The 21621-nt window shown below is 38.7% G+C and overlaps 1 protein-coding gene and 1 long non-coding RNA gene across 2 annotated transcripts in view; one reads left to right on the top strand and one right to left on the bottom strand.

The window, feature by feature from the left end:
* Positions 1-21621, bottom strand: part of LOC138968794 (uncharacterized) — a 379269-nt gene that overhangs the window by 320612 nt on the left and 37036 nt on the right. The gene's annotated exons all lie outside the window — the stretch shown is intronic.
* The window catches only part of LOC138968791 (polyunsaturated fatty acid lipoxygenase ALOX8-like), a 65076-nt gene that overhangs the window by 33339 nt on the left and 10116 nt on the right, over positions 1-21621 (top strand). The window contains exons 10-15 of the mRNA XM_070341435.1: positions 3148-3241; positions 3445-3562; positions 5727-5819; positions 12306-12366; positions 17417-17522; positions 19185-19282. Of these exons, the coding sequence (XP_070197536.1) occupies positions 3148-3241; positions 3445-3562; positions 5727-5819; positions 12306-12366; positions 17417-17522; positions 19185-19282 (570 nt within the window). The remainder of the gene's footprint in view (positions 1-3147; positions 3242-3444; positions 3563-5726; positions 5820-12305; positions 12367-17416; positions 17523-19184; positions 19283-21621) is intronic.

The following is a 21621-nucleotide window of genomic DNA, read 5'->3' as shown; positions in this document are numbered from 1 at the left end:
AACACTTTCATCTTATTCCTTGTCGGTTCCTGATTCCAAAAACATATAGATATGATATGTTTGGATTAAAAACACGCTCAGAAAGTTAAGGCGTAAGGGTCACCCAGATTGTCAGACCAAAACTGTAATTTTTTTATTCAGTCACTTGCAATCAATGAATTGGCTTGATGTTTGGTAGTTTTCTTCAAAAATCATTATATTTTCAGAAAACATCAAGTTTGAATACCTACATTAAGTAGAACAACTGACAAAATTATTTAATTCGTAAAATAATGGGCAAAATAAACCTGCAAAAATGCTAATTTTAGCATTTTTGAAATATCTCTTGGGGAAAAACTATGTGTCCAATTGAAAAATAAATTGGCACTCATATTTAAAGCATCATTACCTACAGTATGTTCTAAAAGCTTTCTATTTTGTTGGAAATGTTGCTTTTAGTAGCATTAGCAAAAGAATACTATAATTCTATATTATTATGATATATCACACAATAAAAAAAAATCTATTTTTCTGATTATCAGCTTCATTCTAGAACAAACTATAGCCAGTCAAGTGAACATTTGATGTGCAAAGTTTCAATGGAATAGGTGAATATTTAAAAAAGTTTTTCATTCAGACAGTGCAGCTGCCTGTGATTTCGCGCGAACTTTCACCACATAAAACAGCAAAAAATTCAACATCTATCAGTTTATGTCCTTTATGGGGGGGTCATCAAGAGATTAGAATCAAAACTATCTTCACTTGAGCTACTGTCTGATTCATCATCTGTGTTTGACTGTTCTGAGCAGTTTTTGGAATCAAATTCATCATCAGAACCGATAATTTCATTTAACAGAGGCCTTGATTAAAGGGATTTTTAATTCCCACCAACCTACTTTGACCACTTATTGCAAGAAAACTATTTATGCTAGAGACAAAATGTAAACTGCACATGAAAATAGAGATATTGTTCTAGCTTTTGGCAACATCATAATTTAGTATATCTGAAAAACGATTTTTTTCCAAATTCTGGGTGACCCTTACACCTTAAAACAAAGAGAGGTACAGAAAAGCGTGCTATCCTTCTTTGCGCAACTACTACCCCGCTCTTCTTGTCAATTTCACTGCCTTTGCCATGAGCGGTGGACTGACGATGCTACGAGTATACGGTCTTGCTGAAAAATGGCAGCTACTTGACTAAATATTGTATTTTCGCCTTACGCGACTTGTTATATTTAGTCAAGTTTTGACTAAATATTTTAACATCGAGGGGGAATCGAAACGAGGGTCGTGGTGTATGTGCGTGTGTGCGTGCGTGTGTGTGTGCGTGCGTGTGTGCGTGTGTGTGTGTGTGTAGAGCGATTCAGACTAAACTACTGGACCGATCTTTATGAAATTTGACATGAGAGTTCCTGGGTATGAAAACCCTGAACTTTTTTTCCGTTTTTTTGATAAATGTCTTTGATGACGTCATATCCGGCTTTTCGTGAAAGTTGAGGCGGCACTGTCACGCCCTCATTTTTCAACCAAATTGGTTGAAATTTTGGTCAAGTAATCTTCGACGAAGCCCGGACTTTGGTATTGCATTTCAGCTTGGTGGCTTAAAAATTAATTAATGACTTTGGTCATTAAAAATCTGAAAATTGTAAAAAAAAATAAAAATTTATAAAACGATCCAAATTTACCTTTATCTTATTCTCCATCATTTGCTGATTCCAAAAACATATAAATATGTTATATTCGGATTAAAAACAAGCTCTGAAAATTAAATATATAAAAATTATTATCAAAATTAAATTGTCGAAATCAATTTAAAAACACTTTCATCTTATTCCTTGTCGGTTCCTGATTCCAAAAACATATAGATATGATATGTTTGGATTAAAAACACGCTCAGAAAGTTAAAACAAAGAGAGGTACAGAAAAGCGTGCTATCCTTCTTTGCGCAACTACTACCCCGCTCTTCTTGTCAATTTCACTGCCTTTGCCATGAGCGGTGGACTGACGATGCTACGAGTATACGGTCTTGCTGAAAAATTGCATTGCGTTCAGTTTCATTCTGTTAGTTCGACAGCTTGACTAAATGTTGTAATTTCGCCATACAGCATGACTTCCCTTCTTTGTCTCTGTTAATCTAGGGAGAAAATATCCAGCGATATTTCTCCGTAGGCCTAAAGTTCGGCCATGACCTAGGCAAAATAACTTGCGCAGCCGCAGAAACAAGAAAATGGAAATCTTATGAAGCCGTCATCAACACGAACACAATGATTGCAGAAGCAAACTCTGTACCTACACGACCGAGACACAAGACTGATTATTTCACAGCTGCAAAGGGTAAGCTTACTCACGTCAGGTCTTCACTGACAAGCTAGGAACAGGCGGAAAATTCCAAACAAAAGTAAATGACGTCAAAGTCTCTTTCGCTTTGCGTGTAACTTTGTCATGACGTCTTTTTGTGACGACAGTATACGCGACAATTTGTTCGCTTCCGGTGTCATTTTAGACTGAAAAGCAACTCAAAAGAAGGAGCTAAGCCTGTGTCATGAAACAGCTGAAACACTCTTTTGGATTGCCGTTTCAATGTTAACCAAAAAGTTAAAGAAAAAAACAAGGTTCAGTTGCGAACTGACAGCGGATTGAGCATTTATTCCTGTTGATGAAGGTATGATTGAAGCTTTATTCTCTCCGTCAACCAACAAGACTAGATTTGTAGCAGACGAAAAACAAAGTGTGCGTTTTTCCTGTCTTGTGCAGGCGATTATGTCGTTATAAGTTATCTGTACGTTGTAATGACATTTCAAAACAAAATTTAGCTTTGATGCGTCACGGGATAATAAGCTTATACGTTTTTATTCATGGATGGACGGAGCTGTAACTTATACTTACGCGACGTGTTATATTTAGTCAAGTTTTGACTAAATATTTTAACATCGAGGGGGAATCGAAACGAGGGTCGTGGTGTATGTGCGTGCTGTGTGTGTGTGTCTGTGTGTCTGTGTAGAGCGATTCAGACTAAACTACTGGACCGATCTTTATGAAATTTGACATGAGAGTTCCTGGGTATGAAACCCCAGAATGTTGTTTTCATTTTTTTGACTTGTTAATCCTTTTTGGTGCCATATAAAGCTCAGAAAAAGCTTTCGGAAAACTTACTGTCATGGTGTGCAGGTGTTTCTGCCTACCGACGGATGGTCTTGGACCCTAGCCAAGATGTGGTTCAACAATGCGGACGCCGCCTACCATCAAGCCATTACACATCTCGGTAACAAATAGTATTGTTAAGTATGTAATTGCATGGTAGGATTAACATGTTTTGTCTTGTGAGAAGATATTGACAAAACGACACAACCCGCATAGCTAGCGTTTTGGTTAATTTATCACTGCAAATTTGTGACCGTGACCGTGTTTGTGTTCTTTTGTGTTGACTTGCTACATGTTTCATGTGCTCATTTTTCGGATGTACAGGGTTCACCCATCTGCTGATGGAGGGGGTGGTTGTTACTACTCACAGACAGCTGTCCCGGCATCACCCCATTTTCAAGATGCTGGCTCCTCACTTCCTCTTCCTCATCGCCATCAATAAGTGAGTTTAACCAAGAACACAAATAAACAAAAAAACAAAGACAATACACACAAATAATTGTAGATTTAGCCATTATTTAGTTTTTTTCATTTAAAGTTAAGATTGTCTATGTTGAGTAATAATGATGAATAATTGTCTCTGTTGTAATAACTTCTTGCTTTTTCGGTTGTTTAATATACACCAGCGGTTTACGTGATTGTTGATGGAGAAAGGCTTGAAATAAGCCAGCGTGTATTTTGTATACGTTTGTATTTTATGTATTCCAATTTTCTTGTGATTCTCGTGTATCCCCATTGAAAAAAGGGGGGGGGGGGGGGGCGATTACCAGAAAACTTACACAGATCTTCATAAAACTTTACATACAAAGTCTTCAATATCCGGCTTTTAGTGAAAGTTGAGGCGGAACTGCCATGCCTTTATTTTTTATCAAATTATTTCAAATTTTCGTCGAGCAATCTTTGTCTATGGAATTGCATTTTTGGTTGGAAATTTAAAAACTAGTTAATGAGTTTGATCATTAACATGTTCAAAATTCCGATTTGAATTAAAACTTAAATAAGATATAGAAAAATGATTGTGTTGTATTCTTTATCCAAAAAAGTTAAAAAAGAATTAAGAAAGTCTCGCTACATTCTTCGATATATTCCCCCAGACATTTTTTTCTGGATAAATGTTTTTGATGATCCAGCTTATAGTGAAGTTGAGGCAGCACTGTCAAGCACTCATTTTATAATCCTATTGATTGAAATTTGGTCAAATAATTTGGGGGGAAGTCCGAACATGGGACTGCATTTCATCTTGGATATAAGTTTGTTCACTGATGTTAAATCTTGGATGGTCGATAACAAACTCAAGCTGAATGATGATAAGACTGAATTCTTACTGTGCAAAAAGAAGAACACTACATTTCCCTCTCCCCAACCTGTTTCTGTTCAAATAGGCAACACCGACATTCTTTTCTCACCATCAGCTAGAAACCTTAGATTCACCCTTTCATTTGACATGACCCTTAACAAACATATATCTTTAGTCTGTAGAGCAGTTTATTTTGAGCTTCGTAAGATCAGCACCATTCGCCACACACTCTCCTCTCAAACAACTAACACTCTTGTCTGTGCCTTTGTTCTTTCTAAACTTGACTACTGCAACTCTCTTCTCTCTTGCTGTCCTCTGTACCTCCTGCATAAACTACAAAAAATCCAAAACTCTGCAGCACGCCTCATTCTCAAAGCGCGAAAACAAGATCACGCAACACCACTTCTTCACACACAGCACTGGTTACCTATTCAAGCCCGCATTGACTACAAACTGTCCACCTTCTGCTTTAACTTCTTTTCTGGCTCGTCTCCTGCTTACTTCTCTGAACTCCTCACCGTCTATTCTCCAGCAAGACAACTCCGTGCCTCTTCTGACTGTCGCATCCTTACCATTCCACACACCAAAACCAAAACATACGGACAACGCACTTTTACTTTCTGCGCACCCACACAATGGAATTCTCTCCCCTTTCACATCCGCCACTCTCAGTCACCCCAAGCATTCAAACGAGCACTTAAAACGCACCTCTTCAAGAAATACAACCTCTGATTTTGTTTTCTCAGTCCATCAATAGGCTACATGTAGTGTATTTGTTGTTTTAGTGATAATGTATATAAACATCAAGGACTGTTTTCAGCATTGTTGATAACATGTTCTGTTTGATTAAGGGTATTCAGCTGGTATTTCCTTGTTTTTTACTACCTATTTTATTCATGTTTTTATTACTTAGTTAGTGGAAGAATCTTTTGTAATGTATGTGTGATGCATATGCTTTTAATTAACCGTTGTTGACTATGAATGTGGATGTAAATGCTTGTAAAACTGTGTTTTAATTTTAAATGTGTCAAGCGCAAAGAGCATAATTGTAAAGTTATGATGTTGCGCTATATAAATGCTCATTTATTATTATTATTATTATTATTATTATTATTATTATTATTATTATTATTATTATTATTATAAAATCAAATTTTCGCTTACAGATTTAAATTGATTGCATTGTGTTCCTGTGTTTTGCGTTAAGGGAGCAAAAGACGCTGTATCTATTTGTCCGGCGTTGACTCGTTTTATATTGCCACAGGCTTTTGTTTGAACGAAAGACATTGAATGTGGTCTTATTTTGCAGCCTGGCCCGGGGTTTACTTACCGATACCAATGGCATCATTGACCAAATCATGAACGCTGGCGTGAAAGGATCGTTTGAACTCATCAAAAAACAGTAGGTCAATGTGTGGATACTTTAATGAATTAGATCTTCCCTCACAACAGATAGAACTAAACAACAAAGAAAGGAGATAATGGGAATTTGGTACTTTATCAAAGTGACCGCCGAAAAGCAATGTCAGCTATCACCAATCACTCCAAGGGTTTGCCTGAGCTACATGCCTGCAATTACAGTGGACGCCGCTTAATAAAACCGCGGTTAATAGAGCCAGCCGCTTATAAAAGCCGATTTCAGACGGTCCGGATTTATCACTATATCTTATGTATTAGAAAAAGCCGGTTAATAAACCCAACCCGCCGCTTATTAAAGCCAGTTTTTGCAGAGAAATCACGTAGTTTGTGACTAAAACTCACATTATCTTGTTCTTGTAATCGCTCAAGTCATAGGCCTATTTATGTCCACGCTCACGCGTATCACGAAGTAACCGAGTTCAGAAAAGAATGTCAGTCAATAAAACCCGCACGTGTTGAGTTCTTAAATTGTGTAGCTTGGATCGCGTGTTGTGTTCATGACTAGATTAAATCAGTTTACTGTTTTCTATCGGATTGGCAACAAGAGGGATTGAATCAAACATGCCGAAAAGAAAACGCCAGGATTTGACAACAGACGAGAAACTGGAAATTTACAAGGGAAGGTGCAGCAAACCTGGGGGTGTCCAGGACTTTGCTAACGAACATTTTGATTCAAACAAGTGTAAATGACGAAAGAAAGTGACTGAGTAACGTAAACAAAAGAGAAGATTTTTTTCTTTCGAAAATGACGTATTCCTGGACCGCCGGTTAATAAATCCGCCGCTTATTAAAGCCATTTTTCGTCGGTCCAGAAGTGGTTTTATTAAGCGGCGACCACTGTATTAAGAAACCTGCCGCAAATCAATACTTTTGAACGATCCAGTAGGAGAAAGTTCTGAGCTTTCAGACCGTTCATATTTAGTGTACATTCACTTCAGCTCATGAATGACAAATTGTGGCCATTTCTGCGAAAAGGGACCTTGTTGACAAATTTATCGATTTTGAGTTTTGGATTTTATTTGACAGACTGTTATATTTAGAACGTGATGTGAGAATTTCAGACTTTCAAATTTATTTTTCACGGAGTTATGACCCTTTTTTGGAGATACCCCCAAAATGACTTAAAATGGCCAAACTTTTAAAAACAAACTTTTGCCGGGAAATAGTAAGTTCAATCATCTGCCGTTATTACTTGTATGGTTTTAGGTCAAAATAATGTTTCATTCCAGAGTTATTGGCCTTTTTGTAACGTTACCCTAATTTTTACTTTTTCGTCTTTTTCTATCATTCTCTCCTCCCATGCAGAAGAAACAAGTCGCGTAAGGCGAAATTACTACATTTAGTCAAGCTGTGGAACTCACAGAATGAAACTGAACGCACTGCATTTTTTTCACAATCACCGTAGTCCGCCGCTAGTGCAAAAGGCAGTGAAAGTGACGAGCCTGTTCAGCGCGGTAGCGGTTGCGCTGTGCTGCATAGCACACTTTACTGTACCTCTCTTCGTTTTAACTTTCTGAGCGTGTTTTTAATCCAAACATATCATATCTATATGTTTTTGGAATCAGGAACCGACAAGGAATAAGATGAAATTGTTTTTAAAACGATTTCGTAAACTTAATTTTAATCATAATTTTTATATTTTTAATTTTCAGAGCTTGTTTTTAATCCGAATATAACATATTTATATGTTTTTGGAATCAGAACATGATGAAGAATAAAATAAAAGTAATTTTCAATCGTTTTATAAAAAAATATTTTTAATTACAATTTTCAGATTTTTAATGACCAAAGTCATAAATTAATTTTTAAGCCTCCATGCTGAAATGCAATACTGAAGTCCGGCCTTCGTCGAAGATTGCTTGGCCAAAATTTCAATCAATTTGATTGAAAAATGAAGGTGTGACAGTGCCGCCTCAACTTTTACAAAAAGCCGGATATGACGTCATAAAAGACATTTATCGAAATAAAAAATAAAAAATCTGGGGATTTTATACCCAGGAACTCTCATGTAAAATTTCATAAAGATCGGTCCAGTAGTTTAGTCTGAATCGCTCTACACACACACACGCACAGACACACACACACATACACCACGACCCTCGTCTCGATTCCCCCTCTATGTTAAAACATTTAATCAAAACTTGACTAAATGTAAAAACAATCAGCCATATGATTTTTTTTTCTCGAATATTTCTTCTTCTTTCATACTACCTCTCCCCCCGCCATGTTCTATTCTTTCTTCACCCACGCACATACAAACACAAACTATTTGAGGCTGTCTGCTGAAAACAATACACACACACTTGTCGACTTGAAGTTGTGGTACTTCTAAATTTCATATCAAGGATTAATTGTTCAGTTTCCTTGGTAAATACAGCTTCCAGTTGTAGAAAGTAACATATGGTGCTGTGTGTCCTTGCACACGTGGGTCTGTCAGTCTGTCCATCACTTCACTGAATTGAAAATGTCATCCGTGCACTCTGCTATCGAACGTCTCCCTTTACTTTCAACAAACTGAAATGCCAATCAGGGTCGAACTTGATGTGGCCGACGATCAAGACATTTTCAAAATGGATTTGTGCTGTTCATTCACACACAAAACTGCATGCCTAAGTATTGATGCACCATGCCGAAGACTGAAGTTGCTACCCTCCTCTGTACCCCTGCCTCATTCGCAAGGTAGACGATTTGCTTCTCTGAAACAAAGGCAACCACAGAGTTGATCAACATATTATTTACTAACCACTATTTGCACAGCTCAAGTCTGGTTTTGGGTACCTGTCCACTTGCCATTTCTAAGCTGGTATGGTATGGTGACATTATCGAAAATGTAGTGTGTGTGTGTGTGTGTGTGTGTGTGTGTGTGTGTGTGTGTGTGTGTGTGTGTGTGTGTGTGTGTGTGTGTGTGTGTCTGTGTGTGTGCTTCTTTGTTGGAGAAAACAGCACATAAACACAAATATAACTGTATTGCTCCCCCCTTTTTTTTTTTAAAGTACTGACAAATTGTAAAGTATTAATATGTCCTTACCTACTGAGCAAAGTCCCAAGGGTAAACCATGCTGATTTCCTTGGAACTGGAACCGGCTGGACATTGCTGTTGCCCCATTCTGTCAAACACCTGCTTTGTGGCCAGGCACTTCTGTCTTTTGTTGTTGCACTCTCCGGTTTAAACGCTGGACTTGTTTGCTGTTCCACGCCAGCAAACTTAGAGAAAGAGAGTAACATTGGTTAAATAAAAAAAAAGAGGAGTTTAAAAACATACTACACTTACACACATACCACCACCACCACCATCATCATCATCATCATCATCATCATCATCATCATCATCATCATCATCATCAAAATCATCATTGTCATTATCATCTCTCTTCCTCTATCTACCCCTCTTTCTCTCTCTCTCTCTCTCTCTCTCTCTCTCTCTCTCTCTCTCTCTCTCTCTCTCTCTCACTCACACACACACACACACACACACACACACACACACACACACACACAGAAACCCTCACACAACACACACACACACACACAAGCTGCGCGCGCGCGCACACACACACAAAACACACACTGCAGTCTATATTGTAACTTACCTGAAATTGTAGCCTGTCATAGATCTAAGTGGAGACAGCAAACGGTAAGAGCAACAGGTTCTCATTTACGATGTCCGGGCATTCAAACGATCAGGAAGAGGAAGACCTTGCTTCGCAATAGGCCTATGCTCTTGGAGAACTCTTTAACCGATTAGTAGTGTGCGTTGTCATCATGAACCTTTAGTCATCATGAACCTTTACAACACCATCGTGATCAAAGTAGATCTGCTTCGACTTCGGAGTCACAAAATAATGTCCGGGCGAAGTGCAACAAAATTATTCTGAATTAACAGCATTGACCTCGTCAACAAAATCGTTGTCTTATCCCAAAGTGACTTCTGTCAGCAGAACATTCCGTGTTCAACTGAGAAGACTGACTTGCCCTTCCACCATCAGAATTCACAGCTGCAAAGAACAGAATGCCCCAGTCAGTAACCACTGATCTAAATATCAGTAACTTTAGCAAGCGAAGCAACTAAAGATGTAAACGGGGAGTAACTGTTCTTCATCGGGCAACTGCATTTGTCGTCTGCTTTTTCGTACAGTGCTGCGGTCGCGTGAAAGTCAGATCTACCTGAACTGCGTATAGATCCGTCTAGTGAAATGTAGCTGTGTGATGATTTGGTTACATCACTTTGCTGAATGTGCTTCCAGATGAAAGTTTATATAAAGCTTACTGTCAAACATTAAAAAAAAAAATAGGTAAGTTGTTTTAACTTGACCAAAACTAGCGACGAAAATTTTTTTCTCGAAGCACAACAAAACACTCTGTCGGCATTTTCGGCATCATCGCAGTCAACTTGTCATCGGTTCGATGTGTTTTTCCTGAGGAGGAATGAACATAAACATTTGTAGAAGTTTGTAATGTTGATCCCAAGACTATTTTCCATTACTTTAAATTGCTGTTCATTGTACTATCGCTGATAATTCATTGAACATTTTAGAAATTCAACTTGAAGTGGGCATCAGTCAGCACAGCAAAGTTTGTTTACATTTTGCTCTAACTTTGACCCCGCGTTTCTCCAATCAGAGGCTTAGATCAACAGGGTCCCTTTTCGCAGAAATGGCCACAATTAAAGTGTGACATGAGTAGGTCAAATTGTCTGTTGTGTAATTTCAAATCAAGTTTCCAAATTCGGGGATCAGCCCAACAGAACCAGGTTTGACATTGAGCGGTAGCCATATACTTACCTGCCATAATCCCTCAAAACTTTTACCTTTTGGATTGTCTGTATTTTTGAGTGTACATACACACACACACACACACACACACACACACACACACACACACACACACACACACACACACACACACACACACACACACACACACACCCCTGATCATCGGTGACTAGAACAAAGCAGTTATAGTTCAGGGATAGGAAAAAGTTGGGTCATTGACAATGGTCGAGGTGAAATTTGAAACACATTTTCGAGAGAAGGTATAAAGGCACAGTAAGCCTCCTGTAAACCATCACAGACACTGTCAGGCTTTTACACACCGTACAAACACCCTTTCATTTAAACACTCACCGCTTGAGAACATCCTAGGTGCCCACCGAAAAGAGCGAGCAATTTTCAAAGAATTCATTTTTGCGTGGTTTATCTTACCTCTGAGCCATCGTGAACCCTTGTGATCCAGTTTCCTTTTTTCACAATGTAGTCGTCAGATTGTAATTTGAATGCGACTTGCTGTAAGCTTATCTGCAATAGCACGTTATTATGTACTTCTGAATCTAAACGAAACAAACGGCTGCGATTCACAAGAACTCTAGCGATGGCTTTTGATTGTTCAGAGGAACTGGCGATAGGCATAAACCGTCGTCTGCTACGAGAACCACGTTCGACCTTGCGTGACCCTGCTTCCGGGCTTTTCTTTTTTCAAACTTTCAAAACTTCGAATTGTACTGATCTTGTCTTGATGAAAAAAAGGAATCTTTTATGATTTAAGAATGTTGTATAACAAGCTGTCAATTTATTATTTAGATTTTAAAAGTTAGGTCTAGCGCCAAAACGCACCACGGTCCGATTTTGTTATCAGACAATCCGCAAAATTAATTCTTTGAAAATTGCTCGCTCTTTACGTAGGGCACCCAGGATGTTCCCGTTCGGTGAGCGTTCAAATGGAAGGGTGTTTTTACTGTGTGTAAAAGCCTGACAGTATCTGTGATGGTTTACGGGAGGCTTACTGTGCCTTTAAAGTCGGACCATTATATCTACAGACTAGAACTTTACAAAATGAAGTTCCTGCACAACTATGAAGATAATCGCTAAATGACTGGGAAAATGACCCCATTTGTTGTAAAGGTACAATTGCTTGCAAAAGTTATTAATGACATGAACGCATTCCTCCGTGGAAAATGCCCTGATCATGCATGTATATGATGTATTCAAATGTTGGTTGTTGTATACTGGGTCTTTCAAATAACCCCCAAAGAAATAATCGTGATGGCTACCGCTCAATTTGAAACCTCGTATGTTTGAGTCGATCTTCGAATTTGGAAACCTTTTTTGAAATAGGACAAAAGTCAGATCATTTGGCCTACAAACTTCCCTATTTGAGGCTAAAGTGAATGTACACCAAATATGAAGTATATCGGTTGACAGACGTTGAAGTTATAAGCATTTTGTTGGTTTCATTTTTCGGGTCACCATGTACAGAGAAGCCGGTTTGAGGGAATGACGAAAGAAAAATGACCCGAGTGACGAACAGAACAGTACTTTTCAATAGTGCTTATTTACTCAATGCTTACGCAGGTAACTCAAAACTCAAAACTGTGTTTGAATGTGTTTGTGTAATGCGTTTGCACAAATTCTTAATGTGTTTCATGCAGACTGTATTGCTTCTAATGCCATATGACTTGTGATTTTAATCACAGGTTGACTCTGTGGAGGATGGACGTGGATGGAACACTACCAGTGGAGCTGGTGAAAAGAGGGGTAATTCTCATCAGTTTATTCAATTTAATTAGACGTTATTATCGTTACGTAAAGAGAGAGCGAGAGAATGAGAGTGAGTCGTATGAGCTTTTTCTCTTCTTAGTGATTGATTTTTGTCCTCTGAACTTGCATCAATAAACCATGGATTTATTGAAGATCGGCGTTTAGTGATTGCTGTTGTCATAATTATGATGCAGACGCATTTCCGTGAATGTTAGATTTGTGGCACGTACAATTCCACTTCTGTTATCTTTCAATTATTTTCCATGCGTCCACTGCCGGTAAATTTTGATTATATTAACAGCTATTGTTTTCAGCGTAGCAATAGGGTCCGATATTTAGACGAGACAAGTATAATGCCGACGAGTCGAAGACGAGTCGCATTATACTTGTTCGAGTCTAAATATCGGACCCTATTGCTACGCTGAAAACACAATAGCGATTATATAGCTGTTATGACCTTGATTTGTTGTTCCAAACTTACAAAATGACAGTTTTTGCGTCGATGCGTTGATCTCAGGTTTTGATAGCAGACAAACTTCTTACGCGCATCATGTTCGCGCAGACATGCACACCGCTACACGCTTTCTGACTTTGGAAGAAAAACTGACTCCAAGTGCATTCGATTTCACAACACAGTTGTTGAAACAGCTTTTTATTAGTTTATTTGTATGCAACAAACAGAAGTTTAAGGTTTTTAATTTTGAAAAAGGCTAATAATGAAGAAAATCAAAACATAACATCAACGGAAAACTAGAAACAACTGAAGAACTATTCACGACTTTTGCTCCATTTTTAGTCTTTTTGACCAACAGACACTTTCTTATCAAGGGAGGTAAACATGTATGCACACACCGGTTTCGCTCGAGAACAGCTTTTGCATTCAACCTCACTGGAATGTTGTTACCCAGTCAAATTAAAGTGGTTAACTTATTTAAGGGATAAATCCGGACACATTTTATTGAAAAATAATGCAACTGGTGGTGAAATTTAATAGTTTGCATCCCAAAATTCGATTCGAAACCGTTTCATCGGTTACGTCCCTTGAATGAGAAGGGAATTTCTCTGCTACTGACTGAACCTGAGATCAACGCAAGCATTGTCATTTTGCCAGTTTAGAACAAGAAAGCAAGGTCAGAAATGCAATATTTATATAACGCTAGTGTGTTTTTAGCGTAGCAATAAAGTCCGATATTTATACTGGAACAAGCATAATGCGACTCGTCTTCGACTCGTATGCATTCAACTTGTCTCGTCATGAAGCGATTTTTTCAACCTCAATTAAAGTACGTTTTTTAAACGACTTCATGAATGTTAGTACCTGGGGTTGATCATCAATACTTTGAGAGGGGAGGTGGGGTATTTAGTGTGGAGTTACGAGATACGAAAAGCCGAATGCGAAAGCTTGTGTCAGGCAACTGAGCTCACACTGTCACACAGGCACACAAAAACGACTGTTCCGTTTTACTCCCCCTTTTTTTTTTTTTTTTTTTTTTTTTTTTGCCTCAGTTGCATGCAGTCCGCTTCAAGCTGAAAAAAAATGAAGAAAATGAAACCCTACGTTTTTTTTTTTTGGGGGGGGGGTTCCCCTTTCTTTTTCTTTCTTTTTTTCTTTCTCTCTACAGCTGAGCGTCCTTCTTCATTGGCGTTTTGTAAATTTATCAATTGTGTGTGGTTTTCTACAATGGACAAAATCTTGCATCTTTAATGTTTGTTATTGTCTTACATATGTCTGTGTTTGGGATGACTTAAGTGTTGTTTGTGGCGGTGTCATAATGGAGTTAACATAGTAACAATCACAATAAATAAGAGAAAAAGCAAATTGTAAGCGTGCTAAAATATTTTTCTTAGTAACAGTTCTCTTTTCATACACACAAGTGATGTTTAGTGTAACAATGTATGTTCCGCCTTTACCCCGGTGCCATTCTCTTTTTAGCAAAACGAGGGAAGCCAGAGTAGAAATACTCGGTTCTACATTTCGCAAAACATGTCTACATACACACACACACAGATATACATGCACCCATATGTATATATATAAGAAAACTTCTTCTTTACCAAGTCCTGTGTTGAACAGCAGTGAAAAGTTGACCGCTTTTCCTGTTTAACCTTTTCAAAATTAGATCTAACTTGTTCGCGTATCCATTTCTGGATCTGCAGGCTGGTACAGAGTTACCTCCCTTTAGGCTTTTTCAAATTTCCCTTGTTTTAACCTAATTTCTTGGTTAAAACTTGTCTAAATTTCTAAATTCTTTCTTAATAAATATCAATTCTACACTTTGGCCTTAAATCAAAGTGTTTCCCTTCACAGATATCCTCTTGGGGTTGTCAGATGAGGGTAGTCTCCCATGCCAACAGAAGCTACCATTCAGAGAATGGTTTGCTTCTTAGTTGGATACCATGGGTTGACAACTCTCGCCATCAGTACCACCTGACCACTGATGAGACACAATAGTGTCGAAACACGTGTCTGGTCTAGGTACAAATACAATGGTCCTCCTCAGGACTAGATTACCTTGCGATACGTTCCCCCACAAAGGGACTTTCCTCTGTAAATCTCGGTCCCCCTTGAGGAGGGTCTAATGCTCCCAATAGGCTGTCTGTGTAGGGATACTTATTTCTCTCTATCTCTGCTAAGAGATTTTAACAAATCTCGGAAGAAAGTCTCTGCTGACTTTCAATTGTTTCTTTCACAATTTCTGATGTTTTATATATAGATGTATATATGTATAGGTTACAACACGAGTGGTTTTTTATATGGCTTGTATTTCAGTCAAGACCCAGCGGATGAATATCATAGGGATTCACGAGCCTCTGGCGAGTGAATCCCGATGATATTCCCGCTGGGTCTTGACTGAAATACAAGCCATATAAAAAACACGAGTGTTGTAAGCTGTATATCCCATGCGTACACCAACGACAACGTGGACCACAATAAAGCACTGAAGTTGTCTGTGGTGTGTAAAATAGGTGAGCCAGCGAGGTGTGTTCCTCTTCACTACCCCATGCTAAAGCCACGTCGCCGAAGAAATGAAGTGCAAACAAGTGCATCCGTAAATGTGTGTTAAATCTACACTCAAACCACTGTTCGATTTGCTTTTGAATGCATTTTAGTTTCAAGATAGTAAAGAAAGCACACACAATGAAAGTTTTCATTGAATCAAAGACAGTTTCGATTTAGGTTCTGAGTCCGTCCAAGGTCACAGTTCCAGGCTACGGTTGCCAACACCGGTTTGGTTAACTCGGATCCCAATTCTAGTTTAATTTTTGTGTTGGAGTGTAGAATTACGAAAATAAACTAACATTTTACTGAATAACTTCCTTTAGATTTAAGCAGTCATTTCATGTTCGTGAAATATATCTCTTAGTTAATTTGTTCGATCGTGCTTGCGTTAATCAACCCATACCGGTAGCGTCAATTCTGTCTAAAACGGTGTAATGGCTGCTCCTTGAAACTGCGTGTTGAATACCGTTTGGACTGATTTTACTCCATCAGGATGAAATACACGTTTGCTGAGCTCTTGGATACTTTCATATAACCATGAACTTACAACAAAAAAGTTGGACATGCTCGAAAAATGGATGAAACAGCCTTTGCTGGATGACGAAGCGAACCGGCCAGTCAAAAAGGTACACTCGTAACAGTGCATCTTTGCTTGTTGGAACACACGGAGGAAGGGAGGTTACTCTAGCTTCACCTCAAATGAACAGCGAGGTTCGTTTGCTGTCACTATCAGTTGATTCTTCGCTTTTGTTCTTTTTTTACTCGACCTGCACCCAAAGTGTAAAGATAAACGCTTTGTTTACTGTATCGCATACCACAGATACGTATCATGGTTTTGTCCTCTGTGAATGTTGTGTTTTCTTTTGTTTAGCCATGTGAGCAATGCTCTTCATCAATCCACTGAAACATGTTCGGTGCAGTGTCAAGTGTAGGCAGAAGTATAGTTCCTCGGCCAAACCGGAATCGGTACTATGATATATTTTTTTGAGCCCATTATGTATTTATTGAAGCCGAAAAATACAACATATATACCCATAGTAGCATTACAGAGACAAAGAAGCAGCTCATGGGATATGTAACTATATACACACATATCTGCACATACATTATTGTTTCCGGCGTACCCATACACACAAATTACTCCCCTGTTTGTACTACATCTTTCAACTTTGGGCATTTTGTGGTGTTTAGGGACAGAAAATAATTGGTTTAGTCCTTATTCATCGGGAAGTTAGCAGAAAAGGGTATGCTATCGACATTTGTAAAGCTGAAAAACATTCCCGAGAAGAATTTCAAGTTGTCAGTGTATGCTGTTGTCGATAGAAACATCGCCGTGGTACAGATAGGTAAACCGGAACCATGCGTCTTTATTATCGACAATATGCTTTTGGATATTGAGAAAAATGGCCGACTTCCGTTGCATTATGCTTTGATGATCGGAAGAGACCATCCAATCACAGCCCCCGAATTCCCCCACGTGTTCATCAGAATAGCTATATAGGCTTATAATCACAATCAATAGTCTAAAGCGAACTCATATTTTTTCCTCAATCCAACGGTTTTAATCTGACACATAGACACACGCTCAGAAATCGAAAAGAAACCAAGACACCCACCGTATTTAAGTAAGTATGTTCCCAAATGTTTGTTAACTTCTACCCCCAACTGTAGACACAGTTTGGCAACAAATAATGCTTCTCTATCATGCATTATCGGGAAGAACATGCCTCAAATCGAAATCAAGATACCTCCAGCTTCGCTGGGATTAAAGAACATTCTTGAATTTGTTTAATGTGGCCAATTGAAGCTGAACGTTTTTGCTTCCAGACATTAATGACAAAGAGAAAACATAAAGTACACTGACAACACGCAGACAGATAAACAGACAGCTCGCACTGTCAGTTGCAGGTCCTTATATTAGAACTGTACCAATTTCACGGGTCACATACAAAAATCAAGTAGTACCGGCACGTAATGTTGCGAACCTCTGCAGTTGTATCAAAGAATGTGAATCGAAAAAAGCTATGTTGGTGTGTGTTGCCACAGGTGGAGGACACTACTGCGCTGCCACACTACCACTTCAGGGATGACGCACTGCGAGTCTATGACGTTATCTACACCTACGCCACTGAATACGCCAAGCTGTATTACAGTAAATAAACTGTTTGTTTTCCTTTTGTATGAATAACGACATAATAGGAGTTTTTAGGGCTTGCAGCAAAGTTTGGGCCTGTGCACATGGTGGCCGTCATTATTTTTTGTTTTTTTTAAACAAAACTTTATTCAATTTTTATCATGACAAGAAACAATGCATGGATTTTACGATTACTAACTAAAGCATATAATGCTTATTTTAAAGCAATCATAGTAAGTACAAAACAAGGGTTAACATGATGGCGGGCTAAATACATTAACTCCTTCCAGGAAACGATAAAAACAAAAAAACCTGGTACACAAACAAAGAGAAACGGGAAGGGCTTGGTAATACAGAAGGTGGGTAAAGGGCACGAGAGGATAGAAATAGGAATAAGGGAAAACGAAGAAGACATGATGAAGAAGACTTGGAGCGCCAATATTTGAGGAGAGTGGATCTCATTTCAATAATAATAAATGCACATAAGACACACACGCAAAGTTAATGCGTTTTGTGATCGGGGAAAATGTCACTAAATTGCACATAAATCGAGGCATAGTTAGTTAGTTAGTTAGTCAAAACAACGGCAGAACAAGTGACAGACTTTTTACGTTAAAGGCACAGTACTGTACGCCTCCCGTAAACCACCACAGATACTGTCAGGCTTTTACACACAGTACAAACACCTTTTCGTTTGAACGCTCACCGAACGGGAACATCCTAGGTGCCCTCCGAAAAGAGCGAGCAATTTTCAAAGAATTAATTTTGCGGATTATCTGATCAGACAATCGGACGGTGCGTTTTGGCGCTAGACCTAATTTTTAAAATCTAAATAATAAATTGACAGCTTGTTACACAAACATTCTTAAATCATGAAAGATTTTTTTTTCCCATCAAGACAAGATCAGTACAATTCGAAGTTTTGAAAGTTTGAAAAAAGAAACGCCCGGAAGCAGGGTCACGCAAGGTCGTGGTTCTCGTAGCAGACGACGGTTATGCCTATCGCCAGTTTCTCTGAACAATCAAAAGCCATCGCTAGAGTTCGTGTGAATCGCAGCCGTTTGTTGCGTTTAGATTCAGAGGTACATAATAACGTGCTATTGCAGATAAGCTTACAGCGAGTCGCATTGAAATCACAAACTGACGACTACATTGTGAAAAAAGGAAACTGGATCACACGGGTTCACGATGGCTCAGGGGTAAGATAAACCACGCAAAAATAAATTCTTTGAAAATTGCTCGCTCTTTACAGAGGGCACCTAGGATGTTCTCAAGCGGTGAGTGTTTAAATGAAAGGGTGTTTGTACTGTGTGTAAAAGCCTGACAGTATCTGTGATGGTTTACGGGAGGCTTACTGTGCCTTTAACGTTACGCCACGATTTATTTTCCAACTTTGCCTCAGACGACCTACGGTGTGCGACGGCTCAATTTCAAATCTGTATCTCTAGGAATAGCGCATGAAATAATCAGGGTCGAAAGATAAGACTAAAACCGTTTTTAATTTGAGTAACTAAGCGCTCAAACGTTTATTTTAGGTATGATTGGCGTGTGGTCACATACTTACAAACCCCAACCTAAACCGTGTAGCTCTTTGGGCGATTTGAGACAGTTTTCTTGGTAGATGTTATCCCTTTAACATATTGGCACAAGTGTATTAACAACTTCTTTTATTCTCGATAGAGAACCCAGGCGACCTACAAGCGGACTGGGAAATACAGGCTTGGGCCAAGGAACTGACCGCAAAACGCGATAGTAAGGAGGGAGGATGCGGATTCCAGGTACGTTTTAATGTCATTTGATAGAGTTATTTAGCGGGAATGAATGATGCTGTGTTTAAAGGCCCAGTCCGCCTCACCGATGATAACTTTTCACTAAGACAGCTTTACGTACCTAAAGGAACACACTCGCAAAAGCATTCAACAACATTAAAGGTCATCCACATTGAAAAATGAAACTTTGCACAAAACATCAACAAACAAAGTGAAGTCGCATGCCGAAAATCTTTTTTCCAAAAAATGCTTCTTTTTTTATATTGAATAAAATCTACTTCGGATAACCTTTTGCACCTGTGAAAACCGCGCCCACGTGATCATTTGCCTCGTGACGTCAGCGTATGTAGTCAACAATGGCGGCGCATATCTCGGATAGTGTTAGTTCTGAACCAAAACGAAGAAAAACTTCCAATGGCCTATATTGTGCGGTTGGGCGATGCACAAATAAACAAGCCGATGGCTACACCTTGCACCGCTTCCCGGAAAAAAAACCCAGTCCGTGATAGGTGGGTACGTTTCGTGCAAGAGAAAAGAGTAAACTTTGGCCCAAAGTATCTTAGTATGGGACACCGACTTCGTCGTCTGCGATTTGCCATGAACATTTCGAAGGTGACTGCTACCCTCCACGTGAGGCATTGGTGAGAAGTTTCGGAATTAAAACAATAAGGACTCTAAAGCCTGGTTCAGTCCCAACCATCCATCGGGGATGTCACACGCGAAACACACAGATGAAGCGCGGTGCGTGTTTTCACATAAATATCGGTCAGTGTCAGCTTGACCCGTCCAGCTATCGCCCTGTGTTTGGGTTTGTAAACAACACGGCTGGCAGTGCCCACTGGTACGGTCAGTGTCAGCTTGACCCGTCCCGCTACCGAGCTGTGTTTCGGTTCTATTTGTCGCATTATTATTATATTTTTTAAATTTATTTATTTTGTTGGTAAATCACTAATTCTTTTTAGTATTTTCGTTTTAAATAAATACATTCAGGTGTGCATTATTTGGCCAAGTGTGTGTGTGCTCGAATAATGTCAAATTTGTGACATACTATGATCAATACTTGAATGCTTAATGTGTGTGTACTTTGAGCAAGTCTTTACAAGAACTGACTTTCAGTGGTAAATTAACTGTTAGCTACACATAGCTTTGTGGACTAATGATTGTGCTTTTCGTTATCTGAGAGGATGGGTGAATGTGCCTGTGAATGTTTATGTGTTGGTTATTGTTTACTTGAGACAGGATGGAAAGTAAATTTAACTTGGAGAAAAGAGTAAGTTGTTGAGTTTATTGGAAAAGTAAGTTGTGTACCGTAGAATTTGTTGTTATGTTGACAAAACAGTTTAAAAAAGAGCACACCTGACTCTGCAAGTGATAACTTATAAGGCCAAAAAAAAAAAATTGTCTGTTTAGGGTAACCCGACCGACCCTATCGATTTGGCGCCGACCCAAAAACTTTTTTTTGATTTCAAAAAAAAAAAGAAAAAAAAAGAGGTAAAAATGCTAAAAAGAGACATTTGGCGTTTCTTTCTCTCCCTTTCTCTCTGTTTTATTTATACGTTAGTTTTGAAACATGCATTCATCAAATATAAGAAGTGAATGTTCAGCCAACATAGCATTTACACACACACACACACACAAAAAAAAAAAAAAAAAAAAAAAAAATTACCTACCTACCGACCCTACTTTTTTTGGTCATGTTACCCTAAACAGACAATTTTTTTTTTTGGCCTAACTACTTGTTTCAATGACTTTGAGGTATGAGTGAGGTGAGACACCACCACACAATCCACATGTGAAATATATCTGACCGCTTTCGCTATCTCATGGTGAAACAAAAACAAAGGTGGATGTGACAATGGCAGTAACTTGTTTTTATTAGTTAAATTCGTATACACATTTGAAAATCATAAAAAGCTGTGAACACTCCCCACCCACCCCCATGCTCCTTGCACACAAAAATATACCAACTACACTATGCATGTTACAAACTACATGATTTTACTGTTGCACTTCTGTATTCTAAATATAAATAAATAAACAATCAATGTGTGGCACAAGCTGAACCAACTACAAACACACATCAAAATAGTTTTCTCGTCAATGTAATAATAATATTTATTTTCTCGTCAATGTAATAATAATATTTAATCACAATGACAATGTATTATCAATAAAATTGGAACACATAAGGATGCAAAAATGGGCTGATGCTGTCATATAATGTAATATTACTCTGGGTCCCTATAAGTATAACCCACGTACTGCCCATCTGCACTAGGAAACTGTTCTCTAATTCTTGCAACCGCACAAGCTGGTAAGGTGACCCTGATGTCTCTCCCCAGCCATTT

Source organism: Littorina saxatilis, linkage group LG6 (genome assembly GCF_037325665.1).
Source record: "Littorina saxatilis isolate snail1 linkage group LG6, US_GU_Lsax_2.0, whole genome shotgun sequence".
In the NCBI taxonomy this organism is placed as follows: Eukaryota; Metazoa; Mollusca; class Gastropoda; order Littorinimorpha; family Littorinidae; genus Littorina; species Littorina saxatilis.
Note: the sequence above shows the minus strand (reverse complement) of the source record. Positions and strands in the feature narration are given on the sequence as shown.